This window comes from Micropterus salmoides, unplaced genomic scaffold, assembly GCF_014851395.1.
Source record: "Micropterus salmoides isolate LMB-PRFRI ecotype aquatic unplaced genomic scaffold, ASM1485139v1 Ms_hic_scaffold_21, whole genome shotgun sequence".
In the NCBI taxonomy this organism is placed as follows: domain Eukaryota; kingdom Metazoa; phylum Chordata; class Actinopteri; order Centrarchiformes; family Centrarchidae; genus Micropterus; species Micropterus salmoides.
In genome coordinates, this window is record NW_024041262.1 from 8576455 (window position 1) to 8587801 (window position 11347).

At 40.6% G+C, this 11347-nt stretch overlaps 2 protein-coding genes across 2 annotated transcripts; one reads left to right on the plus strand and one right to left on the minus strand.

The window, feature by feature from the left end:
• Positions 1–305: 305 nt before the first annotated feature.
• On the minus strand, positions 306–2852 carry tomm22 (translocase of outer mitochondrial membrane 22 homolog (yeast)). The gene is made up of 4 exons (XM_038736116.1): positions 2565–2852; positions 2033–2151; positions 1661–1778; positions 306–1480 (listed from the first exon to the last, which is right to left on the minus strand). The coding sequence occupies exons 1-4, from the start codon at positions 2652–2654 to the stop codon at positions 1406–1408; spliced, it is 402 nt and encodes a 133-aa protein (XP_038592044.1). The 5' UTR covers positions 2655–2852; the 3' UTR covers positions 306–1405.
• A 1638-nt stretch (positions 2853–4490) lies between these two features.
• Positions 4491–10757, plus strand: maff (v-maf avian musculoaponeurotic fibrosarcoma oncogene homolog F). Its single transcript, XM_038735761.1, has 3 exons — positions 4491–4645; positions 7460–7550; positions 7760–10757. Exons 1-3 carry the CDS (start codon positions 4557–4559, stop codon positions 8201–8203), a joined length of 624 nt encoding a protein of 207 aa, XP_038591689.1. The 5' UTR covers positions 4491–4556; the 3' UTR covers positions 8204–10757.
• Positions 10758–11347: the final 590 nt, after the last annotated feature.

Sequence of the window (11347 nt, forward strand, 5' to 3'; positions counted from 1 at the left end):
ACAAATAATGGACATTTTTTACTGCACGAAAAGCACAGGTGTATGTAATGATTTTTTTTAGGTGTAGCTCTCAGGTAAACATTCATGTTATCAGTTGCACCTGTGCTTTTCAAAACTGTCTGAAAAAAGTATGACATTGAGTCGAATAGCTATTTCAAGACAAAATCTAACACATAATGTTACACTCTTACACTTAAAATTTCATTGCTTGTTTTTTAATAATTATAATTTAGTCTCATCTTTCATTGATAAACCCTTCCTTAATGCCTTATGGGCATATTTGAGCAAATACACAACCAACAAGCTGAAAGTAAACACTTGTTTTATTTGCTTTACTTTAATTACTGCAGTCATCTTGAACACAAAACACAGAAGTGGGATTGCCTACTGAACAGAAGAGATAGTAAATTGTCACATGGATGACAATGAAAAGAACATTATATCTTGGGTAATGAGACTTGATCAACCACCAATACCGCATATGTCCAAAAACATGTGACATGTTGCCAGGCTTACATGACAACGGCAAACTTATTTTGCATTTGACATAATAACAACAGAAAAGAACACAACAATCATTGAATCAATGAACAGCATGGAATCAGGTGTTGCTGCATTTTACAATCTATTGTTTAAAAGCAGAGAAATATAATAAAATCAATAACTGTGGCTAGTCTGAAGTGAGAGGCATTGCACTCTGACATACATCCATAGATGTACACATGTAAACCGTACAAGTACAGACAGAAACGCCTCACACAGAAGAGTTTCATATACCTTGCAGAACTTCAAGAGTGTCATGCTGTCGACCACATTTCTATCAATTAATTAATATAGTTTACAGTATGCTCCACAATGCATCGGACCAGTCTGTCACATATTCTATTAACATAATTCTCCACACAGAAGTGACACCAGCAAGCCAATGATGATGGACAAAACTGCAAAGATACTGTAACGTTCTTCAGACTGCAAACACAAAGACAAAAATACAATTGGTAACCTCCAGATTTATTTTCTTTCAATGTATCCACCTGTACCTGCTAACCCCCTAAAGAACACAGTATCTATGTTGATATAAGTATTTATTAAAAAAAAAAAAAAGACAAAGAAAACAGAGGCAGTGCTCCAAGAAATAAGTCTCTGCATGATGTTGGAGTAAGGAGAGACAGTGAGAGAGAAGTGTTAGAAACGAACCACATCCTCTTCCTCCTCCTCCAATCCCATTAGCCAATCCAACACGTCGGAGTGAGCCTAATGTCGCGCCACTGACATGCAGCTTTTGCTGCTTCTTTTTAAAAACTACAGTTCTTTCCCCTTCTCCGTGGTCTCTCTGTCTCTCCTTGCGACCGGCGCCGCTGTATTGCTAGCAGTAGATCTCGGGTTCATGTTGGCCCTTCTTGTCTCACATCTTGCCGGGCGCAGGAGGCATCATGCCCGGCATCCCACCAGACATTCCAGTGTTTGGCCCTAACAGGATCTAGAAGAGAAAACAGTCAATTGTTCAGGTTGCTCATCCATTTAATATTTGTTCTCATAGCTTATTTCTGTTCATACTGCATTCACGCCTCAGGCCATGTCAATACTTGCTTCTCCAATCTAACTATTAATGAAGTCCGTCATAGTTCACCTGAAATGCATCCCAAATCTGAATAATCACCTGTCTCTGCTGTTGTAGTTGCTGCTGCTCCAGCTGTAGTCTTTCTGTCTCAAACACAACAGGCAGCACCAGGATCATGAAGGAGGTAGTACCCACCCAGAGCGCCGAGCGGGAAAAACTGAAACAAGTTAACAACCTGATTAGCTTCTGTTGTTTTAGATGTGCCAGTCCTAGGTATGGACCAAGGACTTTCATTTCTAAGATTACCTTCCAAAGGTTTACAAGTTGTGACTCTGGCTAAAGACAGGACCAGTGGCTGCTGCTGGGATCAAACCTACGAATTTGCAGATTCTCTTGATCCACTTAGATACCATGACACATGTATACATTTGTGCAATGATAAGGTGAGATTCAAACGCGAAAGAGATGTACCTGTAAAACTTCTTAGCCAGTGAGACGGAGCATTGTGCAGACACCTCTGCAGCAGAGCGAACTGTGTCAGGAAACATCTCTGTAAGGCCCCACAACCTCTCCATCAGCGTCTCATCCAGCTTGAGGAGACAAAGACAAACATCAGACAAAGACTGTGAGTAAGCAATCAATAAAAATTAATCCAGATTAATTTATTAATTTCGTTATTCCATGATCATTTTGCAACAGTGAGAAATGCTCATGCTACTGTCATAACATTCAAGATAATAACATGATAGTAAAATTAACTGCTAGTTAGACTAAATTGTAACTATTTAATCGTTTTGTTTCCTTGCAACAGACCACGGACTCAGACAGGGTTTGTCAAAGCCAGACACCTCAGTAGCTAAATTAGCAGGTTAGCATTACGGCCATGTTAGCTAGCCATGTTTAGCATAGAAAAGGACAAGCTGGAAACAGAAAGTGAGGCTCTATGTAACACCTTTCTTCTTATCGACATTTCAGAAGTACCCCAGGATGACTTGCCACTTACATCTTCATCTTCGTCGTCGTCAATCTCGTCCTCGGGGGGCCGGGTGGACACCGGGCCCGCAGCTGGGGACAGCTCCTCGATTGCGGCCATGACTCCTGCTCGTCTCTGTCGGGCTGGATCAGCTGTGTTCACGATGAAAACGTCGCGAGCAATCAGTTTAATCTATGTCTGATTATTTTACCCCGGTCTTCATTAAATGCTAGGAAAAGGCGTGCATCGGTTCACAGACAGCCTGAGGTCACAGTGGGGGGAAAACGTGAGGCTTGTCGGGACGGATGACGGGAAGAGGGCAGGGGTCAGTTTGTACTTCGATAAAAAATATACAGCTCCCCCTGCCGTAGCGGCTGTCTACTGCAAGGCGAAGTTCTACATTTCAACAAGGCAATTCAAAGTGCTTTACATAAAACATAATCGCAACATACGGAAATACAAAAAAGACAATTAAATAAAATTTTTAGAAAGAGTCACATAGGAAATAAAAACAGATTCTAGCTTTTCATCTTCTGTTGTTCTGCTTTTTACATTTTTTAATGGCAAAACAAGTTACTGCAGCCAGAAATGTGAACGTTATTAACTAAAAAATACTATTGCGATGTATGTAAGTTCTGCAGGGACTCTCTAGTAGTAATAAATCTCTAATGTCTCTGACCTTAGATTTGAACATCTTCCATGATTTGCAAATACAACTGCACTTTTTCAATACTGTAACTTGTATAGAGCAGTGGTTCTCAAACGTTTCACGTCAAGGAGCCCTAAACTGACAGAAATTAGATCACACACCTTTATTTGATAAGATTTGGTCCCAGATTGGCCATCTGGTTGGATTTTGACTTTTAGATGGTTAATATTTTATTTATGGATGGAATTATAGTAAAAAAACAAATTATTCCCCTTTTTGCTGGAACCCGACAGAAACCCCTCAATGACCCCTGGGGATCCATGCTTTCCACTTAGAGAACAAGTGGTATAGAGCCCTAAGAATCAGTGTGCCAATATACATCATCCTTATGTCACTAATTAAGCATTGGTAAAACATATAAATTGGCATTGTTGCAGCACTAATACATAGTTGTTGATATGTATGAAGGAACAAAAACAAATATTAGTGCATTGATAAACACATGGAGAACTAAGAATAATAGTAGTAGTAGTAGTAGTACAGTGTTCCAGTTTGTGCTTGATGTTAGGAAATATAACACTACAGAAATATTCACATTGTCCCTCATGGATCTACGTGAAGTCGGTTCTAAGTCAGCCTGCTAGACACCTAGGACAAACTAATGAATGCATTCAAAGTTCAAAGTGGAACCGTTGCACTTAATCCAAATATACGCATTCATTTGCAATCAAAGATACATTGAAAATACATTTTATATACATAAACTTTGATTGGCAAATTCTGAAGTAGGCTATTTGTGAATCATATATGGATTTTCACTTATCATTGTATTATTGCCAGCCACATATGGTTCCAGGAAGCCTAAATATTATTCTATATACATAACTTGTAACTAGGCCTAAATTAAAGAAAATAGTCACCAGCCCTTATTATTTCCTGTTAGTTAAAAAAACAAACACATATTTGATTACCTCTACCTGTTGAGTGTGTGTGTATGGTGCAACAGTAAAACATAGTGTAAAAACTATGTGAGTTTGTGTGGGTGTTTGAGCTTTAGTATTTGTTTTTATTTTTGGATTCTGTTTGTGGGGGGTTTGAGCTTTGGTATTTGTTTTTATTTTTGGATTCTGCTTGATGTTTAACCACCGTATGGCTCCTGTTACTAAACAGTGTCAGTAAAGGGTGACTCTAAAGCCTTTTTTTTCCAGATAAGTTGTTGTTGCTGGGAATAGCAAGCGGGGGGCTGGTCATGGAAAAGTTCTGGGATGCAGGGATTCCTTGTTTACATCCTCCCGGAGTACGCCACCGGGGGCGGGGTTAGCTCCGCCCTCATTCTTCGGGCCTGACGTCATTGTCGCTTGTGTTTTTTATGAATGAAGGAATCCAACCTCAGAGAGCAGCGGAGTAATTCCGGGAAAAGGCGGACTGACATTTTGTCGCCAGAGTCGCTTCGACCCAGCAGGTAAATTATAATTTTTAACAAAATATTAAGCGTTATAATTTTTATCCGTGATTCGCCGAACATTAGGGGACTTGTATCTGTCGGAGACCTGCCAGCCAACCAAGGACAAGGCAGCTGTTTGCTTTTATCTCCTTTAGCTCGTCAGAGACCGTTGAAGCTAGGTGCTAACACAGTTAACATTACTAGCATGTTTAAGATGATGCGAATACTTTGACCCCGCTCTTCATATTTATGCCTCTATATTCGTAACATTTGACAGCCAGAGGGGATTTTCACTCCCTTGTTTAACTGTATGCTTAAAAGCAATTTAAATGTATTATTTAAAGGCTTGCTAAAATGGATGTCGAGGGCACTCGTGATGGCTGTTTACTATATGGCAGCAGCGCCTTTACCCCAAGCTGGCAAGCAGCTCCTCTCCCTATAAGGATAAGGCTGGATTCTCGATGTAGCTAGACGAGTAAATATCGTTCCCAGAAGTAGTATGTGGTAGCTGTTTATTATTGAGTCGTGTAATATTAAACGGAATAGCCATTGTGGTGTTTAAACCCTGTTAGCTAGTGCGTTTGGCAGTGCTGCGTTCACTTGTTGCGTTCCACCGCGGTAGCTGAAGAAGTACCATGTCCTCTAAAAGTGATATTTATAGTGAATTACGAACGTGGATATCCTGTGCTGTTTGGACAGACACAGAAAGACGTGGTCACAGATGTTTTTCCTGCGTCTGGGCTAACTGGCAATCTTGGCGGAGCTGAGCAAACGGTTTATTGCTGAATCACCCTGACTTTACGAAACGGCGGCGGTCTCGTTTACTGAGTCCACTTGCTGTTTAGACAACCGCTTTTGATGCAACCGTCCACTTCCCACGCTTTTCGGGAAATTCTGTTTACGGTCAGGAAACTACAGACCATTATAACAGGTGTTTTATTTAGCTTATAAGGTTCGACACCTTCCGTACACCAGTTGTAGGCCTACACGTGCCCTTTAAAGCCCATTTTACTGATATGATGTCAAGTTTTGACGAGCATTGGATTTTGGTTTTGTAAGGGAACCCAAGAGCCCTCGAAAGTGCAACCTAGAAAATTAAATGTGATTTTGAAACTTAAATGCCTCTTTTTGCTTGTATGGTCCCTCCTCCTGCCGGCTGCATGGTTTGTTGGGAGTTTGTTTTAATGTTGCAGGAGAGCAGCACAGATCAAGTCTTTTCTTCAGGTCCACTGCTTGTGTATGTAGCTCTGTCTACACAGATGTGTACACCACTTTGTTTTTGTTTAGATTTGATAGTTTTGAGTCCTGGAACAAAAGGCTATTTTTCATTTAGTAAGGAAATTGAGGTACAAATGAAAATACTTTCAAAAGTAAAGCAGAAAACTAATTTACCATAACTTGAAAATATCTTAAATAATTGATGTTAAACCAAAACAAAGATTCTGACAACTGTGAATTTCCTCATGTGTTCTGTCACATAATGCTTTGTGCATGACCGTATCTTCAAGATGTTTTAGTTGTTTATGATTTACTGGAGGGAAGGGACAAATACAGTGCCAACTATCATAAATACATCCAGCAAAGAATGTGGTGAAGTGGTGAAATTCAGCTGTGGTATGATCTTCTCTAGATCAGCCTTTTTCTCAAAGAAAAATGAAAGTGCAAGGAGTTAGATCATCAGTGAAGTTGCCTAAAGGTCAACAGCAACCTCAAAGCAACCAGTGGACTGTATCTTGTCATCATGCAACCCTGCTAAACATTTATTTCATGCTTCTGGGATGTTGAAAGGCTAAAATGAAAGCCCATTCGTGGTAAAAAGAAAATCCAATGTCGCAATGAAGCTGTTAGTGAACACACTGACGCTCTCCAAAAGCCATATGGGGGAAAACACCCTGTGGTTTGATGATGTCAAGGTAGAAATTGTCTGTCTCAGTTAAATGTTAATGTCAGCGTCATATCTTTTGTTATACAGCCACTCAAGTTGAAGTGCAGAGTCATATTTTTTTTTTAATCAACATGATATTGATCTGACGTGCACAGCCAGCTCAGCCAAGAAGAGCAGTTCATGTTGGCCAGCTGTAATGTTGGACTTTAATCCCACACAGCAACATTTGTGAGCTGACCTTAAGAGGAGTGTAGGAGGCCCCCACGCGGGCTGTGAGAACAGTTCAGCACGAAGAATGGGAGAAAATTTCCAAATACAGTAGTGTTAAGGCGGTACAGACTTAAACAAACACTCTTACTGCTGTTATTACAGCCGGTCACTGAAAGCAGCAGTTTAAGCCAAAGTTAGGATTGGGTAAGTTTGTGCTATTTTGAATATAATGTAATGAAAAAACAAGCCTGAAAAAAGCATTTAATTAAAAAAGAAATTTAGTTAGTATAGTTTTCTATGTAGAGGTTATTGTGACGTTGTTGTGTTCCCTCTCATGCCCCATAAAAAAGTAAAGTAAAGACAGATTTGGACCGTTGGTGTTGTGTTGACAAGAGGAAGTGTTGAGGGAATTGGTTAGGACACCTGCTTTGAGCAAGTAAAGGGCAGGCACATGATAACTTCCTCCTCACTATTCCAGCTAACAGAGAAAGGCATGTCACTTTCAAAACCTCCTCTTCCTTTCATATCACACCGCAGAGTTTAATAAGAGAGCGTTTGGAGAAGCATGAAAGATCTGTGGGTTCTCCTTTTCTTTATCGAGCATGACTTGCTGTCTTGTGAGTGGATGGTAAATGTCAGGCCAGACGCCGGGCCAAAACAGCACCATGTCCTCAGTCTCATGTGATAACATACCTTCTTTTTTTGTGTGTGCTTATGTCTTGCTTTTGGTCTTCCAGCGTGTCTGTATCTGTGTTGACTGGTGTTTGGTGGGGGGAAAAAAACGGAAGACAGATCATGACGACAGAAAGAAACAGCAAAGCCCTGAAGGTAACGCACAGCTAGAAATCCAGCTAAGATAAAATACATGAAATAAAAGTTTTATTATATATTTTTATAAAAGGGAAAACCTTAATGTTGAAAATAAGTTTTAATCCCCTCACTATCAGTCATTTTTTAACACTATCGTTTGTATTTCTTCTCTTCCTTCTACATGTGTCCTCCCTTCCTGTTTCCTCCCCTCCTCCTTCCTCTTCAAGGTGAAGCAGGAATGTGGCGAGAATGTGCCCGTCCTGTCGGACAGTGAGCTCATGTCCCTCTCAGTACGAGAGTTGAACCTCCACCTGCGCGGCCTGTCCCGCGAGGAGATCCAAAAGCTGAAACAGCGCCGTCGCACCTTGAAGAACCGGGGATATGCCGCCAGCTGCCGGGTCAAACGGGTGTCCCAGCGCGAAGCCCTGGAGCAGCAGAAAACGGAGCTCCAGAGAGAGGTGGAGAGGCTCGGAGCAGAGAACGCCGGTATGAGGAAAGAGCTGGAGGGGCTCGGCGCACGTCTGGCCGCGCTCCAGAGGTTTGCCAGGGGCCTGGAGGCCGGAGGGGGCCACCTGCTGGCTACAGCCCCTCGCCTCAACACTGCCTCAGTCATCACCATTGTGAAGAGTCCACCACAGCCTCAGCAACAGAGAGAACATGAGCCGTCCTAGAAGGAGCTGCTGCAGCAAGACTGGGGGGGAGGGACACACAACCTGCAATGCAAACACACACACACCTACAGGCAAACATATACTATACACATGCCAAGAACAGGAAGACGATATTAGTAGGGAAATACTAAACACTTGTGTGCGTTACACCTCGTTCACATTTCGAAATTCTGTTGGGTTATATATCCAGGAGTCATCCATTCCTGCATGACAAAGTTTTGACGAAGTGGTGTGCAACGTCACCGAACAGACAACAGCTATGCTTAGTTTTCCAAAGCAAGGGCCAGGAACGGTTGAAAAATCATCTAGGACCGATGGAGGCGTCCTCCGCTTAATGCCGTTTTATGACACTGCAGCTTAGTTGAGCGAAATTTAGGAAAGCGTCTTTGTTTAGAAGCTGTCAAAGTTTAGTATTATATTCAGAAAGCTGCAGCAGGTATAATGTGATCGAGGCGTCGAGCACTCCGATATCTCTCTCTCTCTCTCTCACACACACACACACACACAAATGAACAAAACCCTCACACTCATTCCCCTGATCCACACGGGGCGATGCCATTGGCTAACTGGACTCAGACGGAAGCCAGACCACCCCAACCAGAGTTACTGTACATCTTCACTGCTCAGCAAATCCGGCTCTGGCGCTGCTGCTCTCTGCAGCCGAAAGTTTGGCGCTTCAGTTTACGGCACCTGACCAAGAACAAAATGCCAGCGTGGAGCAGACATATGACCAGCTTCCTCCAGCTCTACGATGTCTGCATTCCTGGTTATGTTGGGGTCTGAAGTTGCTAGCTCTCATAGGGCTCGTGGGTCCCCAAAGTAATGAAGAGTTTCTCTACCCTGGTGTCACTTGATATGCAGACGGGGTCATTTGAGATTTCCGAGGCTAATATAGTTTAATGTTTAATAGTTTCAAAAGGATAATTTCTATATAATCGTTTTGGAGCTTCCGTCATGGACTTCAGAATGAAATACAACAGTATGCCATACTCTGATTCACTTGACAGCTCTGTAACTGTTGGGTCAATGTGGATTTTCGGAAAGAAGACATGGTCACATGGTCTAGAAAAAGGTTGAGAAACACATTCACGCATCATGAATCCCTTCGAACTGTCCATTATGTGAAATATCTTAGTTAGGATCCACCTGCCGCTGCTCCCTCCCTACCTGTCCTACTCTGTGTGAGAGGAAAGTAGTTTTGTACTGCTTGTGTACAAATTTCTCACATTAATGCAGTGCCTTCAGTGTATCTTGGAGTATAAACCCAAGAGGGAAACGGTTTAAAAACGGACTGTAATCGCTCCTTCTCGACTGTTCACGACCGCACATTTCTTTGTTTAGGATTTCTTTGAATTCTCCTATTTTCTGAGTTGTGATCCCTCATTGCTCATTTCACAACTACTGTGCAGTAACTTTGTCTGTTGTGGCTTCATTTTTTTTTTCATATCTGGTAGACTTCCAACAACAGATGTTGGTCATTTTGCTAAAAACATGTAAAAGCGGAGTCGCATCTGGTAGGAATTACGCTCAAGTTGATGCAAATCCTCTGCATACATTCCCGTTCTGTGTTCTGATTTGTAATGTTTGTGCCGTTGAGAGACGAAAATGTTGAGTGACATTTATCAGAGATATATTCTATATTTTATTTGTATTTAAAGGTAGATATTATGAAAAGACAAGCTAACGAGTGCTGTGATGTTCTGTATGTTTTCAGAAGTACTTACTTATGACTAGTCCGGGGATATGTCTAATTATTGTGTTGTGTGGCGACGATGATTACTTTTACGAAATGTTAATTATTAGCTATGTAGAAATATGCTCAAAGCCAATGGCCATATTGCTGTATGATGATTTTTGTGTGTGTGTTTTTGCCATGTTTGTACTGGCTTGTCATAGTGGATTCTTGGAGGGATATTATTTTTCTATGATGATTTGTACGTTTATTTGTGTGAAAAATTAAGGTCCCTTAATTGGCTGGGCGGGCAGATCCTCGGAATGTTAAAGGAAGAGCGGGAAGTGGTAAATGGGGGGGAGAGAGAGAGAGAGAGAGAGAGAGAGATAAAGGCGAAGATGAGGAGGAGATAAGAAGGTTAGGATGAGAGGTTGTTGAATGATGGCAAAAGAAAGTTGGCAAGGCAGACTGGGAAAGAAGGTGGAAAGGGGCGGGGCTTTGTTCACTTGAAACCCTCCATCGGTCACAGGCCTGTTGCAGTCAAGGCATGTTCAAACAGGCTTGGACTTCATGGAGTCTAGGCCACTGAATAGTGCTAGCAATATCATTTATAAGCAGGCATTGTAACGCATTAGACTGTGTTGACAAATAACTCCTAAAGATATGTGGCATATTTAGCTATATGAATATCAGTGTGGCAAAGCATTTATTCTCAACATTTTAACGTCTCGCATCTGTCAAACTGTGCTGGGTGTTTTGTAATACTTGCAAAACAAAAATGTTTTTTGTATTTATTACTTGTATTTTTTCTATTGTGAAAATTTAAGTACATTGTCTATTTTATATATTAATTATAATAAATGTTGTACATATTGTACATAAGATGGTGTTTGTGGTTGTGGGCTGGATTGGAACAGCGGGTGCACACGTGGTGCAGAGAGGAAGTGGATCTACAGGATGTGTTGCACAAGTTATCTCTCCGGATCATAAGATATTTGTAGATTCTGGATTTTTGTCTTTGAGGGAGAAGGAGCGGATGCAATTATAAGAATTTTTAACTGGACACAAGTCATTATTTAAAGCAGAGTATTTTTATAGGTGTTTAAAGCATATCTAGAGGGGTACTTCAAACTCTTTACCCACCAAGGCTTTCTTTAACACAATTATTATATATATATATATATATATATATATATATATATATATATATATATATATATATATATATATATATATATATATATATATATATATATATATATATATATATATATATATATATATATATATATATATATATATATATATATATATATATATATATATATATATAAACAAAACAGTTAATTTACATACCAGACTAAATATCTTATTTCTCATACTTGACATGAAATAGCAGCATATCAGAGCAGCTTTATAATAAACAATGAACTGAAAACCAAAAGTCATTCAAATAAAAGACAGTTATGAAT

Coding starts and splice junctions, on each gene's coding strand:
- tomm22 (XM_038736116.1), bottom strand. CDS start 2,654: ATGGCCGCAATCGAGGAGCTGTCCCCAGCTGCGGGCCCGGTGTCCACC. Junction 2,152..2,564: donor ACGACGACGAAGATGAAGAT/GTAAGTGGCAAG, acceptor TGTCTCCTCAAG/CTGGATGAGACGCTGATGGA. Junction 1,779..2,032: donor CTGGCTAAGAAGTTTTACAG/GTACATCTCTTT, acceptor AACTTGTTTCAG/TTTTTCCCGCTCGGCGCTCT.
- maff (XM_038735761.1), top strand. CDS start 4,557: ATGAAGGAATCCAACCTCAGAGAGCAGCGGAGTAATTCCGGGAAAAGG. Junction 4,646..7,459: donor GAGTCGCTTCGACCCAGCAG/GTAAATTATAAT, acceptor TTGGTCTTCCAG/CGTGTCTGTATCTGTGTTGA. Junction 7,551..7,759: donor GAAACAGCAAAGCCCTGAAG/GTAACGCACAGC, acceptor TTCCTCTTCAAG/GTGAAGCAGGAATGTGGCGA.